The 20,574-nt window shown below is 40.8% G+C and overlaps 1 protein-coding gene across 1 annotated transcript in view; it reads right to left on the bottom strand.

Annotated features, from left to right (window-relative positions):
• Positions 1–7,683: 7,683 nt before the first annotated feature.
• PKD1L1 (polycystin 1 like 1, transient receptor potential channel interacting) overlaps positions 7,684–20,574 on the bottom strand; it is a 185,781-nt gene continuing 172,890 nt past the window's right edge. The window contains exon 57 of the mRNA XM_065541975.2: positions 7,684–8,088. Within this exon, the coding sequence (XP_065398047.1) occupies positions 8,023–8,088 (66 nt within the window). The 3' untranslated portion in view covers positions 7,684–8,022. The remainder of the gene's footprint in view (positions 8,089–20,574) is intronic.

Raw genomic sequence — 20,574 nt, 5'->3', positions numbered from 1 at the left:
GGGGCTATCCAGACTCTCTTGTGCCTGACATCCAATCCATTAGCAAATCCTGACAGCTCTACCTTAAAACAGACTTTCTGAAGCCAGCCATTCATCACCCCCTCCAGCACTGCCACTCAGGGCCAAACCACCGTCACCTTTTGCCTGGACTACTCTATGGCCTCCTAATTAGTTACCCCTTCATCTCTTGCTCCCCTACAGTTTTTTGTCTACATAGCAACAGAGTTATGTCTTTTTTCTTTCTTTTCTTTTTTTTTTTTTTTGAGAAGGAGTTTCGCTCTTGTTGTCCACACTGGAGTGCAGTGGCACAATCTTGTCTTACTGCAACCTCCACCTCCCAGGTTCAAGTGATTCTCCTGCCTCAGCCTCCCGAGTAGCTGAGATTACAGGCATGCACCAACACTCCGGGCTAATTTTTGTAGTTTTAGTAGAGATGGGGTGTCTTCATGTTGGTCAGGCTGGTTTTGAACTTCCGACCTCAGGTGATCCACCTGCCTAGGCCTCCCAAAGTGCTGGGATTACAGGCGTGAGCCACAACGCCGGGCCGAGTTATGTCTTTAAAAATACATTTGATCGTGCTTTTCCCTGTTCACATTCAGAATAACATTCCCAATCTTACTGTGTCTATAAGACCTCCTATATTCTGGTTGCTGGTTGCAGTTTGCACCTCATTTTCTACTGCGCTTTCTCTCTCTCTCTTGCTGTGTTTCAGAAACACTTGCAATTCCTTGCACACTGACTGTGTTCCCAGTTCAGGCCTTTGCACTTACTCTTTCTTCTTCCTGCTATTTCTCTCCCCTCAGAGAGCTGTACAGCTTGCTTGAACCTCATTCAAGGTTTCTGTTCAAACATCACATTATCGAGAGGGGCCTTCCCTTTTAACCCTCTTTAAAATAGAGCCCTCCCTAATTCACTTAATTTTTCTTCATAACATTCACCACTGTCCACGATTGCAGTATATTATTTTTATTACTTGACCCACCCGCTAGAATGTAAGCACCCTGAGGGCAGGCATTTTGTTGGTTTTGTTCTTTGATCTATTCTCAAAGCCAAGAATAGAGCCTGGGACACAGTAGAGTTTTAAAACATGACAAATAAATGGATGAATGAATGAATGAGAAAGCAAAATGTTCCATCGGGAAAGATAAAATCTTTTGTGGTAATAGTTGCACTGAGTTGAGATCTAAGTCTTTCCATTTTGCTATCATTACAAAAATGATCTTAGCTATTCTTGGCCTTTTCTTTTCTCATTTGAATTTTATGATCAATGTATCAAGTTTCACATAGACCTGCATTGAAATTTTGATTGGAAATGCACTGAATTTATGCATTCATTTGACATGAACACCATCCATAAGTATGGGATGTCTTTCTATTCAGGTTTAAAGTTTTTCAATAAACATTGGGTGTTTTTTTTTTTTTTTAATAAAAAGTATGCACATGTTTTCCTAGATTTACTAGGTACACTCATAATTTTCTTTTTGTTGTTGTTCCCCACACTGAATAAGATCTTTTCCTTTTGCATTTTCTAATTGTTGGTGTATAGGAACAGTATTCAGTTTTTATGTCAATCTTCTAAGAAGTTTTCTTAGTTGACTGTCTTGAGTTGGGGAGGAGGGTAGGCAAGTATGTCGTTTGCAACTGAGGACTGTTTGTTTGGTTTCTTTGTCTTCTATTCTTATCCTTTCTGCACCTTATTCCATTGGCTTTATCTTACTGGTTGATTGCATGTTTTGTATTACATTGGTTTTCAACCTACAGGATACATGCAGAAATAGCAAACATCCATGTCCTGTCCTCTGTTTTCCTAGGGATGCTTCTAAGACTGTACTATTAAGCATGATGTCTGCTAATTTTGGAGGATAGCCATCTTGGTTTCCTTACACAGGTTTTATTATGAAATAATGTTGAATTTTATGAAGTACTTATTATTTATTTATTTGTTCATTTATTTATTTATTTTTTTGAGATGGAGTCTCGCTCTGTCTCCCAGGCTGGAGTGCAGTGGTGCAGTTACTGCAACCTCTGCCTCCTGGGTTCAAGCAATTCTCCTGCTTCAGCCTCCCAAGTAGCTGAGACTACAGTTGTGGGCCACCACGCCCAGCTAATTTTTGTATTTTTAGTAGAGACGGAGTTTCACTATGTTGGCCAAGCTGGTCTGAAACTCCTGACCCTAGGTGATCCACCCACCTCAGCATCTCAAAGTGCTGGAATTACAGGGGTAAGCCACTGTGCCTGGCCAAGTACTTTTTTCCTGTAATCTTTAATGTGGTGGATTACATTAACATATTTTCTGATGTTAAGTCATTTTTCCATCTTCAGGATAAAACCCCACTTGTTACCACATGTTAGTTTTATACACTTCTGAATTTGATTTGTGTTTTAAGATATTTGAAATTATGTTTATTAGTAAGATGGGTCTATCATTTTTGTATGATGCTTTTAAGTTGTTAAAAATCCAGATTATACTAGTTTCATAGAGCAAGTTGCTAAAGTTTACCTCTTTTTTTAATTCTCTGGGAGAATTTGTATGAGATAAAGAGATCTATTTTTTGAATGTCGGGTAAAATTTGCTTGTAAAAATGCTCTAGAAATTTTGAGTACCATTAGATTTCCAATTCTATGTATTTAATGTCTATGGTTTACATTTCCAATTTTCCTTGTCAAATTATTTATATTTTCTAGAAAATATCATTTAAGTTTTCAAATGTATTGAAATAAAGTTGTTCATGGGATTATCTTACTAATTTTTTAATCTTTATGATGTCTGAATTTGCTGTTTTATGCTCTTATTTTTTTGTTATTTTTCTCATTATTTCTAAATCAACTCTGCTAGAAATCTATCTGCTTTAGTGTTCTTTCAAAAAATCATCTTTTGATTTTGTTGAGTTTCTGAACTGTTTCATTGTTTTTTATTTTTGTGCTTATATGTTTAAGTTTTATATTTCTATGGGGTTTTGTTGTTTGAGTCTCGCTCTGTTGCCCAGGCTAGAATGCAGTGGCCTGATCTCGGGGCAGTGGCGTGATCTCAGCTCACAGCAGCCTTCACTGCCCAGGTTCAAGTGATTCTCCTGCCTCAGCCTCCTGAGTAGCTGGGACTACAGGCACACATCACCATGCCCAGTTAATTTTTGTATTTTTGGTAGAGACGGAGTTTTGCCATGTTGGCCAGGCTGGTCTCAAACTCCTGACCTCAGGTGATCCACTTGCCTCAGCCTCCCAAAGTGCTGGGATTACAGGCCTGAGCCACCATGCTGGCCATATTCCTATGTTTTTTATGTTTATTCAATTTATCTTCCTCTAAGTTCTTGCGTTGCATATTAAGTTATTTATTTTTAAACTTTCCTGGTTTTAAATAAATACATTTAAAATATAATTTTCCTTCTAAATACTGATTGAGATGCATCATATAATTTAGTTTGCATTGTAATTTTTTCTCTGTAATTCATGAGTTTTTTCAGTTATTTAAAATTTTCAGTGATAGTCTGTTTTAAAGTTATCGTTTTACCTTTTGTATATCTAATTGGTCACATTGTGGTAAGAGAATCAGTTCCAGAAAACATCAGTTTCCTGAAATTTTGTTCAGAGTTCTTTCTACAAGGTGTCATGTGAGAAACTCCTTTTCAAAATTAATGCTGGACTGTGAGCTCCGAAATCCACATTTGTTCATTCGCTGCAGTGTTCTGAGCAGCCTGGGCAGCGCCTAGGGGTGCATGCCCAATGGTGTGATGGCAGACAGCGTGTGTTTTCCACTGGAAAGCTCTCTGACAGCAAGGGCTGTGTCTGCCACAGTCTTTTCTTCATCTTGGCCATCAGCAGCTTAACTTCATGATTAATTTTCCTCCTGGGGTCATTTGCTTTTCTTTCCATGACTTTTTATTAACTACCGTGTAGTCTGGACATCCTTCTTTTTTTTTTTTTTTTTTTTTTTGAGACGGAGTCTCACGCTGTTGCCCAGGCTGGAGTGCAGTGGCGCGATCTCGGCTCACTGCAAGCTCCGCCTCCTGGGTTCACGCCATTCTCCTGCCTCAGCCTCCTGAGTAGCTGGGACTACAGGCGCCCGCCACCGCGCCCGGCTAGTTTTTTGTATTTTTAGTAGAGACGGGGTTTCACTGTGGTCTCGATCTCCTGACCTTGTGATCCGCCCGCCTCGGCCTCCCAAAGTGCTGGGATTACAGGCTTGAGCCACCGCGCCCGGCCTGGACATCCTTCTTTATATACTGTCTTGATTTAGTTTTTTTAATGGAGAGAGGCCAGGTAGAAAGGGAAATAGAAAAACAGAACTCACTCCCATTCACAATGAAAGTGTTTTTTATAAAAACAAAAATAAAGCCTTAAGCAATTTTTCCACTTGTCTTATATGTGACTGTACAACCAGATTCCCAGAAAATGTCCCTGTTTTTCTCATTCCTCTCCCTGTGGTGTGGAAACAGGATCCCAGGTCTAAAGGACGAGAACTCTCAGGGTGAAGGTTAAAACTGGATGGAGGGAGCCCAGTGGCATCGGCTGGCTGCACCCTGGTGGGTCACACAGCTAAGTTCAGCAAGAATAGAATTTAATTACATATTCTACACAATGGGATGGAATGAAAGACCCTTTTGAGGAAATAACAGTTTCTCAAAGAAGTGGAGAAATGCCCATGGGAGAAGCACACTCAGAGCAGGCACAGAGTGGATAGATTTCAGAAGGAATTTGGCTGTCACTGGTTGGAGGCCAGGCCACTCCCCTCTGAGCAGGCTCTGACAGCAAGGAGCTGCTAAGACCTGGATGTGTGGTGAAAAAACAAAGCGGTTGTGCAGAATTTCACAGTTAACAAATCACCTTAATACAAACAATCTCATGAACTCCTCTCATGCCTAAGTGAAAATGTTAATTGTGTTTATTTTGTGAAGTTGCATATTAACTCAGTTTCTCTGAGCCCAATGTGAGCCCCAAACTGTATAAAAACATGCATTCAGCCCCTCTACCACCTCTATGCAACTTTACTTGCTAAAAATGTGTGACATTCCAAAGTTCTGAAATGGCCAGGGTGACCTGTCATTCCCAACCATTGCTAGAAATCAACGTGACCCATGAGGACAAATGCAGCAATTGATACAATAACACCCCCATTTCTCTAGGTTTGGTTTGACAGTTCCTTTCACGCCTACCCCCTTGGGTTGGTTCCCTAATCATGTCCCCCTACAGAACCTTCTCCAAGGTCCACTTGCCCTACTAAGGACTCACATGGACTGTGGATTGGAGAGTCAGCCAGTCACTTACTCCCTGTGTGACCTTGGGCAAGGTGCTTAACCACCCTTGGACCTCAGTTTACTCATCTGTGAAATGGATGATGTGGTGAAGAGCGAATGAGCTGAAGTGGTCGCCCTTAGAAGATGCACTGGCACATAATGGCATTTCCCTTTCCATAGCAGCTACTTGCCCTCTTTAGCCTCTGTTTCTTGTGAAATGGGGTTAGTAAAAGCTGTGCCCCGAAGAGCTCTTGTAAAAGAGGGAGGCTTCTGTGGGAGGCAGGACAAACGCTCCTCCCAAACCTCCACTGCCTGACCCTCGGCACTTATGTTTCCTACATAACAAAGGGGATAAGGCTGAAGATGGAATTAAGGCTGCTCGTCAGCCACCGTGAGATGAGGGATTATTCTAGATTATCCAGCGGGCCCAGTGTAACCACAAGGGTCCTTATTAGTGGAGGCAGGAGGCAAGAGTTGGTGTCAGAGCGATGGGATGTAAGAAGAACTCAACCTACCATTGCTGGCCTTGAAGATGGAGGAAGGGGCCATGAGCCAAGAATTGCAGGCGGCCTCTGGAGGCCAGAAAATGCAGAGAAATGGACTCTGCCCTAGAGCTTCCAGAAGGAACATTGCCCTCATGGCAGCTTGATTTTTGTTCAGTGAGACTCATTCAGACTTCTGGCCTACAGAACTGTAAGATGATACATTAGTGTTGTTTTAAACACTAAGTTTGTGGTAACTTGATGCTGCAGCCTAGCAGGGTGCCTTGCTCAGGTAACCTCCCATATGTGACGCTGTCACCATGTTCATTACCATCACCATTGTGGGCCTAAGGTATACAGAAGTGAAAGTTATCCCAAAGGTTCTCACAGTGGCTCATCCTGTAACGCAGCCTCATTTTAAGACTGTCTGATCTCCATGATACATCACCTCCTCATCCAGGCCACCAGGGCATATGAGAAGAGCCACTCATGAGGCTCCTCAGGCGTGCTTAACCCTGTCAACCTGCGTCCTGTGTGCTATGGGAAAGGCAGCAGCCCGCCAGTGTTGCCTCTGTTGGGATTGGTTCTATCCTCCCACACAGAACTCACTGCTGGCCTTACTGCTTCCCCTCCTGAAACAGCTACCTGTAAAAAGGGCATGGGTCTTGCTTTCTTTATATTTTTCAAAGCTCTTTGAACATGGTGAGTGCTCCATGAAAGTATTTGGAATGAAAAAATACACGAAAAGAGTCTGTCAAAGCATAGCTGATGGAATGAAACAAGATATCACTGGATGAAGATGTATGTTGTGATGCCTTATTTATTTATTTATTTATTTTTGAGATGGAGTCTTGCTCTGTTGCCCAGTCTGGAGTGCAGTGGTGCAATCACGGCTCACTGCAAGCTCTGCCTCCCGGGTTCCCCCCATTCTCCTGCCTCAGCCTCCTAAGTAGCTGGGACTACAGGCACCTGCTACCACACCCTGCTAATTTTTTTTGTATTTTTTAGTGGAGATGGGGTTTCACCGTGTTAGCCAGGATGGTCTCGATCTCCTGACCTCGTGATCCACCCATCTTGGCCTCCTAAAGTGCTGGGATTACAGGCGTGAGCCACCGCGCCCGGCCTGTGATGCCTTATTACTTCACTGGGGAAGGGAGGAGTCTTCTCCAAGCCACCCACCCACCTGGCAGTCCTGGCTCATGCAGAGGTCTCCAGTCTGGATGAGCTCTCACTGTCCGTCAATGTGGAACTGGGGCAACATCCCCCAAATGAGTTAGCCTCCCAATCATACAATTTACTCCCTGAGGAGACCTGTACATTCTCAAATACATAAACGCACACAGAGAATTCGTATTAGCTTCAGTCAAATCAATGAGACAGAGATGCCATGTGCCATCAGGCACTGTGCTACATGCTTTAAACAAACTCTTTGAGGTGGGTTCCATTATACTCCCATTTTGCCCATGAGGTAGTTGTGGATTAAGATGACTGTGCACCTTGCTCGGTTTCTACATAATAAATGATTACACTGAAAATCTTTCCCAGGTCTGCTTGCCAGACGCTCTCCCCCTGTCCTTTCCCAGTGTGCAGCCCCAGGCCCACGGGGAGGCCACAGCACGGTGTGTTTCCATGATGCTGGAGGCACCTCCATCCCATCCATCCACTTCTACCCACGTCACTGATATGCACGCCAAACCAGGCATTTTGAAACTATTTAGAATCCAAAAATATAGCACGCACTCCAAACTTAATAATCTCCTTAGCTAATTCCGATCTGAGCATGTAGGTTTTTAAATGGATTCAAAAACAGCAGCCCAGATGACTTCAAAGTTCAGTTTGAATAACCATTTTATATTGAATTAGTACATCAGGAAAAATGAGTTATTAATCTAGCAAGATTCAATTGTTAAATTTACAAAATAAGGACTTTATTTCAAAAATCTTATTTAATTATTAGAAAGTTATCCTGGTCTCTTTCATCACTTTTATTAGACCTAAAAGAAATTTCACAAGATACAAGGCTTTTAATACTCAGATTCAGTAAAACAAACAAATAAGACAATACGTAACTCTAGGGAAACTGGCAAATGAACCATTTGGGAGAAGGCTGGAGTTAGAATCGTGTCCCACATCTGAACTCTCTGAATGGTGATTATGAGTAACAGTCTGATGACAGATGAACCTTGATTTTCATCCTGGTTTCCCATTTACTTGTTGCATGAACTGGAAAAATTAACAAAACTTCTTCGTATCTCAATTCTTCTCACCTGCAAAACCAGGATGTCTGCTAAAATTGGCTGCTGGGTGGGTTAAGCAAAACGGGGTCCGTAGTGCCTATGCAAGTTAACAGTCTCCTCAGAAGTCCTTGATGTCTGCTGGTTAAAAAGAAAGAATGAAAAACATGAAACAAATTTCAAATCAACCTGATATAAGTAGCAGAAGGAAAAATAAATCAGTATTTATATGTCATTGGGATGACAAAAGGTTCTATGAAGCATAATCCCAATGGTGAAAGCTGAGAAGTGACACAGGTTATGGATAAGGTTTGAGACATCTATAAAATCAAAACAGAAGTTCTGTCCTTGAGAGACAAGATAGCATAGTGGTTCAGAGCTGGATTCTAGAGCTTGTGTGCCTGGGTTCAATAGTAGCCTCGCCTGTTCACAGCTGTGTGACCTAGGACACATTATCCTCCCTCTCAGTGTCTCATTTTGCTCAATCTTCAACGGAGCTAATAATAAAATATAGTTCACAGGGTTGTCATGATGATTAAAGTCATTAATACTTCTGAAGAATTTAGAACAGTGCCTGACTTATGGAAAGTACTAATTTAAATAATACATATAAAACAACATACACCAGCTCCTCAAACAGCATTGCTTTGTTCAATGTTGTTTTGTTAGAATCCTGATGAGGAGAAAAGTTAGTTTTGTTATATGTTATTTCACTTAAAAATCATGATTTCCAGGTAAGTGTCGATGTACTCACTCTTACTACATATATAATATACACATACACATATATATGTGTGTATTCATATATATACAATTTGTTAGCTGTCAATATAAAAAATTAAAAGTAAAAAATAGACTATTTAACAAGTTTACATTCTTATTTTAAAGGGTATTGCAAAATCAGACAAAAGGCTAAATATTCCAGTTGAAAGCTAGGCCACATAAATGAACAGACTATATATATTAATATATTATATTTTTTATATATAGGCATATTTATATATGTGAAGGTCAGCAAACATATATAAAAATACTAAACTTCACTAACCAAAGAAATGTGAATTTCAGCAATGAGGTAAATAGTAATTTATCCCATCAGTCTAAGACATAAAGGAAAGAGGATCCCCAGTATGAGCTACTGTTTTTGGGGGAAAGAAACCTCCCTCCTTGCTGGTGAGAGAGTAAACTGAAAAAATACTTCTGGAGGGCAACTTAAATTGAGGCCTAGCGTTCCATTACTGGAACGCTAAGCATGTGGGAATTGTTTACATCCTATTGCTCAAGGTCATCGCCAAAATCTGATTGCAAAAATTCAAAAAACTGCAACCTCAGGCATAAACGGGTTAACAATAATTATCAAAGTCCCAGCTTCAAAATGCATTCTGCCTGATCTTGCAGGGTTTTTACATTTTTTTTTTTCCTAAGAAAATAACTGGACAGGTGAGCAGCTATGTGCTGTGCTGGTGGTCAAGCAGGCACCAGAGTCTCTGCTGCCCCACCGCCCAGTCACCACCGCTGAGAGCCATGTGGGATGGCAGAGAGAGGGTGACAAGGACCCCAGGGCAAGTGTGTGGGTGCACTGCGGTCTTAAGACTGCTCTTCTAGTTTTGCCTTATGGCCCTTGTTCTTCCTTAGAGATGGATGAATGTCTCTGGGCGAGGAAAAGGAATGACAGCCAACAAGTTTGCTCAGGATTACTACTTTTTAAACAGCTTTATTGAAATATATTTGACAGGCTGGGCGCAGTGGCTCATGCCTGTAATCCCAGCACTTTGGGAGGCCGAGGCGGGTGGGTCACAAGGTCAGGAGATCGAGACCACTTGGCCAATATGGTGAAACTCCATCTCTACTTAAAAAAAAAATACAAAAAATAGCCAGGAATGGTGTGGGCACCTGTAGTCCCAGCTACTCAGGAGGCTGAGGCAGGAGAATCACTTGAACCCGGGAGGTGGAGGTTGCAGTGAGCCGAGATGGAGCCTCTGCACTCCAGCCTGGGCAACAGAGTGAGACTCCATCTTAAAATAAATAAATAAATAAATGAAAATAATGTATATATATATATCATATATATATTTGACAGATAGTAAACTGCACACACTTAAAATATACCATGTGATATATGCGTGTGTGTGTATATATATATGTGTGTGTTATGTATATGTATATATATAACACACATATATATAACTGTAAAACCATCACTATAATCAAGATCATCACCCCAAGTTGCCTCAGGCCTCTTTGTCACGCCTCCCTCTTGCCCAGTCCCACCCTCACCCTCAGACAGCCAGGATCTGCTTTCTGTCACTCTCTATTACTTTTGCATTTCCTAGAGTTTTCTATGAATAGCAGCATTGTGTAGGTACTCTTTTTGGTCTGGCTTCTTTCACTCAGCATAAATATTGTGAGGTTGTAACTATATTTCATATATTCAAAACATTAGGTAGAGATATGGAAGCTATATTTTAAAAAGCAAAACTTTCAGAAACGAAAACTGCAATGTGTGAGAAAAATATGCTGCATGGGATTCAGGGAAGGTCAGATATTGCAAAAGACTCGTGACCTTGAGGATACAGCAATTTAAAATATTTAAAATGAAACACGGGGAGAAAAAAAGATGTTTTAAATGAAAAGAACACCAGTGAAGCTGTGGGACAACTTTAAGCAGCTTAATACACTTGCAGTTGAAGCCAGTGAAAGTGAGTTTTCTGATCTTGATGAAAACTATAAACCCCCAGATCCAAGAAGCTCAGCAAAAGCCACACACCATAAACATGAAGACAACTAAGACACCAAGACACATCATAATCAAATTGCCCAAAACCAGAGACAAAGAGAAAATCTTAAAAGCAGCCAGAGAATGAAGACACTTTATATACAGAGAATGAAGATAATGTGATGTGAAGCAAAAACCAAGAGAATTGCAAGAGAAATGAGCAAAGCCACACTTATAGAATGTGATTTCAGCACCCCCTCTCAGTGATTGACGGGACAAGTAGGCAGAAAGGCAGCAAGTGCCGGGCAGACCTGAACACCACCATCAGCTAACTTGATCAAGGTGATATTTACAGAACACTTGGTTCAGCAACAGCAGAATACAAATCTTTTAAAGTTCAAATGAAACATCTGCCAAGTTAGATCATGTTTGGGGCCATCAAAACAAGCTTCAATAACATTCAAATGATTCAAGACACAGGATGTTCTCTGACCACAACAGAATAAAATTAGAAATCAGTTACATAAAGACATCAGGAAAATCTCAAAATACATACAAACTAAATAATATACTTCTAAATCACCCATGAATCAAAGAATAAATCAAAAGGGAAGTTAGAAAGTATTTTTATCGGAATAAAAATGAAAACATATCATTTTCATTCGGGGATGAATACTAACGCAGTACTCTGAGAGAAATCTGAAGCACTAAATGCCTATATTAAAAGAAGAAAGGTCTTAAATGACCTCAGCTTTTATGTGAAAGACTATAAAAAGAAAAACAACTTAAACTCAATGTAAACAGAAGAAAGTAAATAATAAATAAATAAATAATAAAAATCAAAGCAGAAACCAGTGCTATAGAGAACAGAAAAAAAAATAGAGAATATGAATGAAACTAAAAGCTAGTTCCTTGAGAAGATCAATTAAATTGATAAGCCTCTAGCCAGGACGATCAGAACAACAACAACAACAACAACAACAACAACGACGACGACGCAAATTGCCAATAACAGGAATGAGAGAGGTGACAACACTACACTTCTTACAGATAAGGGATAAAATGGAAATATTATGAACAACTTTATGCCTATACATTTCACAACTGAGATGAAGTAGAAAAATTCCTTAATGATATACATTACCAAAGTTATCTTAAAAAGAAATAGATAAGCTATATAGTCCTATACTTATTTAAAAATTGAATTCAGAGTTAAAAAGTTTCTAATAAAAAACTTCAACTCTAGATGGCATCTCTGGTGAATTCTATCAAACATTTAAGAAAGAAATAGTTTCGATTCTAGTCAAACCCATCCAGAAAACTGAAGCAGAGAGAATATTTCCAAATTTATTCTAGGAGGACAGCATTATCCTGATATTCATATAAGATAAAGACATTACAAGAACAGTAACAACAAAACAAAATTCAGGGTCCCCCATTGTCACTGGCTGCTTCTCCCTTGAGGAATTCTCCTCCAGGTCTCTCAGCTCCAGCTCTGATGCACCCGGATTTGCTCTAGCAGCTGACTGAGCCTGGCCCCAAGCCTAGCGCATCTCCACACCTGTTTTCTCATTTGCTTTTACTGGATTGTGAGATGGTTGAGGAATTTTCTTCTTCATACCCCAGTGCTGAGAACATAGTAGGTATCTGGTAAATATTATAGGATTCAGTTTTGAAGCTGGGAGATAGGTTGAACATAAGTGTTAGCAGAATCCAATTCAACCTGGAATGCTGTGATAAACATATGAAGTCTAACAGGAATAATAATTAAGAACTGTATTTATGACCACAATATAAATAGCACCATTATGGAGAGAAAGGTACAGGAGCAAAGACATTGCTTAGCAATAAAATTTAAGGACGGAACAGGTTGGGAGGTGTTAAGACCTCCAAAGATCCTACTGGTTGCCACTTAAATTTTTTTTTTTTTTTTTTTTTTTTTTGAGAAGGAGTCTTGCTCTGTCACGCAGGCTGGAGTGCAGTGGTGCAATCTTGGCTTACTGCAACATCCACCTCCCAGGTTCAATTGATTCTCCTGCCTCAGCCTCCCGAGTAACTGGGATTACAAGCATAAGCCACCACGTTCGGCTAATTTTTGTATTTTTAGCAGAGATGGGGTTTTGCCACGTTGGCCAGGCTGGTCTGGAAACCCTGGCCTCAAGTGATCCGTCCACTTCAGCCTCCCGAAGTGTTGGGATTACAGGCGTGAGCCACCGCACCCGGCTGACACTTAAATTCTGACTATCCCAAATGATTAGTCTAAATTAATCATGATAATTCCATTTCACCAAGATTAATTTAGGAATGAATTTGAAGGAAAATATTCTTGGGGACTTCCTGAAAAAGTTTCCTCATATCTCATGATAAGACCGAGGGAGATGGTCTCTTCCTTCCATGGACATTTCATCTCTGGATGTGATCCCTGGACCTGTAGCAGATATCCTGCAACCAAGCAGGGTGTCCTCCATCCTGAGGCAAAGCTAGCGCAAAGCTAGCACACAGCAGAATGCAGAGATGGCATCTGTCCCACCTCTCAACTTCTGGTTTTGTAGATAACATATTTCCTTGCAGTTTCAGTCAATTAGGGTCATGTTTTACATTATTTATAGTCAAAACCATTGTCAAAGGTTATAAATAATAATATAATTGGGGGCTGCATTAGTGTCAGTATAGTTTCCAAGGCAAGTGTGAAGCATGAGAAATTATTTGGTAAAAGCCATGCTGCTGCTATAACACAGAGCCCACAGATTCCTTAGAGCAAAACAGGATCAAGGTTTATTTCTCACATAAGCAAGAGAAAGTTGGCACAGTTCCCATCTTAGAAAGGCAGCTCTGCCATCTTCAGCACAAGGCTTCTTTCTAACCTTGCTCCAGGTATCTCTTACGCTTGGGAAAGAAAAAAGAGCGTGAGGTCGGGCGTGGTGGCTCACGCCTGTAATCTCAGCACTTTGGGAGGCTGAGGAGGGCGGATCATGAGGTCGGGAGATCGAAACCATCCTGGCTAACACGGTGAAACCCCGTCTCTACCAAAAATACAAAAAAAAGGCGGGTGTGGTGGTGTGCACCTGTAGTTCCAGCTACTCGGGAGGCTGAGGCAGGAGAATGGTGTGAAACCGCGAGGCGGAGCTTGCAGTGAGCAGAGATGGCACCACTGCACTCCAGCCTGGGCGACAGACAGAGACTCCATCTCAAAAAAAAAAAAAAAAAAGAGCGTGAAGAGGTGCCTGCCCGATGCCTTCAGGAGCAAGCTCAGAAGCAGGGTACATCGCTCTCTGTAGGGGCTATGCGGAGCTGCAGGGGAGGTGGCCTCAGTGCCTGGGCAGTAGCTGGGGCCTGGACAAAGCTTGGGCAGTGAGGGAGAGACAGAGATGGATGCTGGTAGCCATCAACATTTAGCACAGCACATATTTTTCCTAATCGTGGTACTCCTGGACTATTGTTTATCATTAAGAGTAGATACAAGAAGTACAAACAAGGCCTGAGGAGAATCACCAGGAGCCAACCAGCAGATGAGGTGACTCAAAGCCACGTCATGGGCGGTGGGGGTTGATGGGTCTTAGGCTGGGGAAGGAAGACCACCAGCGCTGCCAAGGCGGGAGGAAGAACACAACACTGCCTCACATATGTGAGAGAAGTGGTTAAATGATTAATTTTGATTCCGGGGAAAATTCCTTCCATCTGGTGGAGTTTACAGAGCAGGTTACGGCTCAACATCAGACGGAAACAAAAGAATGATAGGGTGTTGAAGTCACTCATGATTAGAATAAAGAAACGCCAGTGAGTCACTTGGAGATCATACAGACCTGGTGGCTCATCAAGGAGGTATTATAGCCCACAGACAGGTGAAGATGAAGAAAACATTTTCCCTTACAAACAATAATGCACCTGTATTTGATCTGCTGGAAAGGTCTTTGACCTGTGATTTACCAACTTCCAGTGTGCTTCAGTCTAGAGATAAGGGCAATTGAAATGAGACTACGTATTACTGATATATAGGAGAGTTGTGATTTTAAAAGTCATCCTCATCTTGTATGAGATTCTTAGTCTCATAAGAATTTCAATTTCAGGGCTGGGCTTCAGCACACGAATGTCTTCTCTGACCCAGCATACTGTGGAACAGGCTTGGACACTGACTTCCCACTGACCTCAAAGGCAGTGCTCTTCTTGAACTGGACTTACTTCAAATGCAAGGCAGAACTTTTTATTCTGGAAAGAATTGTGCCCACAGAACAGACACTGGCAATCACATCCTTTTTAAAAAACGATGTTCAGCTAACAGGTTGTTGTATTAGTAACTAAACTAGAAGCTCTTGTCCTATGGAGAGAATCTCAAGTCTTTGAAAACATATTCTCTCCTACCCTTCCCTCAAGTCATTTATCTGCTCTGAAGAATGCCAAAAACACACCACCGTGCCCTGCCCAGCGCCACACACATTTCCACTTATTTTTTAGGCTAAGCAGCAAATATGGATCCAAAAGTGGAAGAAATCAGACACTGCTGATGGCAGACGTTTTGCCAATAGGTCAGATGGCTGCATGGTTTTTATCAAGCAGGCCCCATCACCTGAGAGCAGAGATCAAATGATCAAGGTAGTGTGTGTGGACAGCTTTTTACAGCCACTGGCAGACTCAGTCTCCTTTGTCAGTTTCTGTCTGGGATACGATGCTGTTCAAAATGCTGACGAGCCTTTTGTGGTTAAATTATGCTGAAACATGGTGTGTTTTGAGGAGCAAGTTGTCAGCCAGCTCAATGATACCATCAGTGGGAGTGGTCCGTAACTCAGGCTCAGCTCCCGTATCTCTGTGTCTTGGTCAGATTCTCTTCCACCCACATTTCTTGCTAGTATTCTCTACGGAGATATTTGGTTACTGATACAAACATATTACTCTTGTCCCAAATAACTCAGATGTTTTGAGCTTCTGAGAATGGCTGCACCTTTACAGAGTCTAAGATGACACAGGCTCTTCCCTCCACCCCTATTTGGGTTTTAGTCCAGCAGAAACTGCGAACATATGGTGCGGGGCCCACAGATGAGGCCAGAATCTCATTAGGTAGAAATCTGAGCAATTCAGGATGTCCAGCTACTGCAGGAGCTCAGATGCCTTCATGCTTTGGAGCTTTCATTTATAAAAGATACTTGGGGAAAGGATAAACCATGGGCTGGGTGGGAGAAAGGAGGTGTCCAGGAAGAGCACTTGTTATGCACATTTGTGACTGGACTATTCTCTTGTTTGCTAGAAAAATAATTAATATTTGCACTGGTTTTTAAGTTATTACCATTTTCAACTTATTGTAATTTTGTATGTTATAACAATCTTGTTACTGTTTAATTTTTTTTTTTTTTTTTTTTTTTTTTTACTTTGAGATAATTGTAGATTCACACACAGTTGTAAGACATAATACAGAACACTCCTATGTACCTTTTACCAGGTTTTCCTCAATGGTCACATCTTGCAAAATTGCAAAACAATATCCCAGCCAGGATATTGACATTGATAGAATTAAAGTAAAGAACATTCTATCACCAAGATCCCTTCTGCTGTCCTTTCATAGACGCACCTAAGCCTTCTTCCTTCCTTCCTGACTCCTGGCAACCATGAACTGCTTCCCATGTTTATAATTTTGTCATTTTAAGAATATTATATTGGCCTGGCGTGGTGGCTCGTGCCTGTAATCCCGCATTTTAGGAGGCTGAGGTGGGTGGATGGCTTGAGGTCTGGAGTTTGAGACTAGCCTGGCCAACATGGTGAAACCCCGTCTTTACTAAAAATACAAACATTAGCCAGGCATCGTGCTGTGCACCTGTAGACCCAGCTACTTGGGGAGGCTGAGGCATGAGAATCACTTTAACCCGGGAGGTGGAGGTTGCAGTGAGTCGAGATTGTACCACTGTACTCCAGCCTGGGTGACAGAGTGAGACTCTGTCTCAAAAAAAAAAAAAAAAAAAAACTTATATAAATAGAATAATATAGTATGTAACCTTTTGAGTTTGGCTTTTTGCACTCAGCATAATTCTCTGGAGATTCACCCAGGTGGTTGTGTGGATCAATACTCTTTTTGTCTTCATTGCTTAGTAGCATTCCATGATATGAAGGGACCACAGTTTGTTTAACCATTCACTCAGTGAAAGCTATTTCCAGTTCAGAGGTGTCACAAATAAAGCTGCTGTGAACATTCATGTGCAGGTTTTTATGTAAACCTAAGTCTTCACTTCTTTGGGATCTATGATCCAGATAATTTCTGGGCAATAATTTTCATGTTTCATTTTATAAGAAACTGCCAGACTATTTCCCATAGTTGCTGTACCATTTTACATTCCTACCAGCCATGTATGAGTGATGTGGTCTCTGCATTCTTCCCAGCATTTGGTGTTGTCACTATTTTTTATTTTAGTCTTTCTAAGGTATGTAGTGATATATCATTATGGTCTTAATTTTCATTTCCCTAACGGCTAGTGATAGTCACATCTTTTCATGTGTTTGCCATTTGTACATCTTCTTCAGTGAAATGTCTGTTCATTTTTTTTGGTCCGTGTTTTAATTAGATTATTTGCATTTTTACTGTTGAATTCTGAGGCTTGGCTTCTTTATATATTATAGATACTAGTTCTTTGTTGACTATGTGATCTGCAAATATTTTCCTCTAGTCTGTAGAGGATTGTCTTTCCATCCTCTCAACAAAGTCATTTGCAGAACAAAAGTTTTTTTTTTTTTGTTTGTTTTGAGACAGAGTTTCAATCTGTTGCCCAGGCTGGAGAGCAGTGACATGATCTTGGCTCACTGCAAGCTCCGCGCCTCCTTGGGTTCACGCCATTCTCCTGCCTTAGCCTCCCAATTAGCTGGGACTACAGGCGCCCGTCACCACGCCCAGCTAAATTTTTTGTATTTTTAGTGGAGACGGGGTTTCACCATGTTAGCCAGGATGGTCTCAAGTTCCTGACCTCGTGATCTGCCCGCCTCAGCCTCCCAAAGTGCTGGGATTACAGGCATGAGCCACCGCACTCTGCCAGAACAAAACTTTTTAATTTTTAAAGTTCCAATTTCTGATTTCCTCCTGTTTTTTCCTCCCCCAAATTTGACAGTTTCATGTTTTGCATAAAGCATTCTTCGTGATCCATTTTGAATTACTTTTGTATATGGTATGAGGTGTAGGTCCAAGTTCTTTTTGTTTTCTTTTGCTTTTGGATATTCAATTGCGTCAGTAACATTGTCAAAAAATGCTATTTTTCCTTCAATGAATTGCTTCAGCACCTTTGTCAAGATGAGTCTGGCATATTTGTGTGAGTCCATTCTGGGATCTCTATTTCTGGGATCTATTCTGTTCCAAGGATCTTTGTCTCTTCCCCTCCGTCAGAACCACATGGTGTTGACTGCTGTGGCTGCATAGTATAGTATAACCACCTTCTGTGCAAGGCATCCAGTTCCTTCCCTCTCCACTCTGCCCTACCATCCAAGAAACCAGCTGCCTATGAGAGTTATAAATTATGTCACCCACAGCTTTTGAAAAAAGACACTCAACTTCTGCAGGGTGCAGGGTGTTGGTAGGTCCTTTAAAGGTCAGTGCATATTTCTCAACTTTAATAATCATATTTCCTTACTCCTGCCTGGCAACAGGACCAGGATGTTTGTCAAAAAAATGCAGTAACTTATGAAAGTAGAGACTGCAAGGAGGCCCTGGCAAGCACAAATCTCTGGAAAATTATTCAACTCAGGACAGTTGCAGCAGAAACTTTCCTAAGGTCTCTACTTTTTCAAGGACAAGGGCTAGAATTTCAGTAACACTTAAATTGATTCTAAACTAGCAAGAGAAGCCAGGAAGAAGGTCACCATGAGAAAAGAGTTCCTTCCTACAGTCCCAGAGATTTGTACAACCTCATTCTATATTTACTTGAATTCTGAAGATCAGATAGAATAAATTCCCACACCGGTATAGTGAATGATGACATTGGTACACCCATGTGTGCTAGCTGTAACTTGGATCCTCTGTCTTGCACTCAAGAAAAGCCTACTGGGATACTGGTTGAGTGAACATGGCTTTGTAATAGGGAAACCCTTGGATCTGCTCTAATTTTTCATCTCCTTGGTCCTACTTAAAACCAATTAATTGTCAAGCCTTTCAACTATATGTTGAGTAATAAATTATTCAAGACATAGCTAAGAGTGCAAAACCAGTGGGAACTGCTGTGCTAGATTTTACCAAAGATAGACACGCACTCCCAAACCACTGGGGAAATGGATTCGATCTTTACTAAAGGTGTTGTGCTGGTGACATAGATGAGGCATGTCTTTGGGATTATTACGTGATTTTATCCCTTGAGAATGAGTCACTTACCCAAGGAGGAGGCAACAGGAGCTCTTGACCTCAGAGGCTCTCCTACCTTCCTGCGTTCTGTAACTTAGAAAGCCAATGGGAGTATACATTCATAGCTATATAGTATTTTAGGGAAGACCCAATCGTATTTCTATTTAAAAGTACTATTTAAAATGGCAAGAAAATCATCTTTTGTTATTACTTGATCTTTTCCACAGTCAAAGAACTCAGATAATCTACTTGTTTTATAATTTTAATGATAATCAACATATACTAACATACAAACATCATTCTTATAAAAGCATTTCTAAATTAAGATCTCTATGGAGTAAAAAAGAAGAGTTTGCTAATTTTTTGAGTATTTTGTTTTACTTTTGTCAGATGAGTAAAATTAAAGTTTTCAAAAAGCTGGAGTTAATAGAAAACTATAATACGTGTTTTCAAATATTTACATTTGCTTAAATGTATTTGTTATGGATTGAATTGTTCTTCCTCCAGAACAAAAAAGGATGTTAAAATGTCAACCCTCAGTACCAGTGAATGTGACCTTATTTTGCTGATGACCAAGTTAAGATAAGGTCATTAGGGTGGGTCCTAATCCAATACGACTGTGTCCTTATAAAAAGAGAAAATTTGGACACCTAGGGAGAATGCCCTGTAAAAATGAGACTTACACTGCCCCAAGCCAAGGAGCTAAGGGAAGCTGGGAGAGGCCTAGAACAGATCATTCGCCAGGGCCTTCAGAGGGAGCATGGTCCTGCTGACACCCTGATCTTGGACTTCTGGCCTCCAGACTGTGAGAGAATAAATTTCTGTTTGTGGCACTTTGTCATGGCAGCCCTAGCAAACTAATACAGTATTTTACATATTCTTTTGAGAAATAATTGTAGTTTGCAAGACTCCAAATTGAAAATAGAAACCTCAAAAAGAAGCCAGCTGACAGTGTATTTTAGTCCTTGAGAATTCAAGTTTCTTGAACCCTGCTAGGAGACAATTTGGCTCAAGTAAATGGATTATGTGTTCACAGTCATACAGAAGCCCTGGTTTATATCCTTAGTGCCTCGAGTGCCATTCTAGCACACATCTAAATAAAAGGGATTAACAATAATATTTCAACTTCATTGGAGCTATGTCTGCCAGGAAGGAATGAATCAGCAGCCACAGAAACATTCCTGCTTGTGAAGTCATCCCAGGAAGACTTAGTATAATCCATGAAAGCAGAGAGAATTCATTTCACAAGGCTGTCTACTTCAACATTTCTCTTTAGGTTTTAAAGTTATTCTCACTTCTAATATATTAAGTATTTGTAAGCCATATCTAGTTCTTTTAAATTTAATTAGCTTTTCTCGTGATGTCCATCATGGGAAAAATTCCAAGACATACTTAGAAACATAGAAAAGCTTAGAAAAAACAGTAAGAACCATTAAAACAAATCATATCTCACAGCCATGACTCTATCATTTTGTCATCTCTTTACTTGAGTAATACAATAGCTTCTTTTTTTTTCTGAGATGGAGTTTCACTCTTGTTGCCCAAGCTAGAGTGCAATGGTGCTATCTCGGCTTACTGCAACCTCCGCCTCTCGGGCTCAAGCGATTCT

This window comes from Macaca fascicularis, chromosome 3 (assembly GCF_037993035.2).
Source record: "Macaca fascicularis isolate 582-1 chromosome 3, T2T-MFA8v1.1".
Lineage (NCBI taxonomy): Eukaryota > Metazoa > Chordata > Mammalia > Primates > Cercopithecidae > Macaca > Macaca fascicularis.
This window is presented reverse-complemented; position numbering and strand designations above follow the sequence as displayed.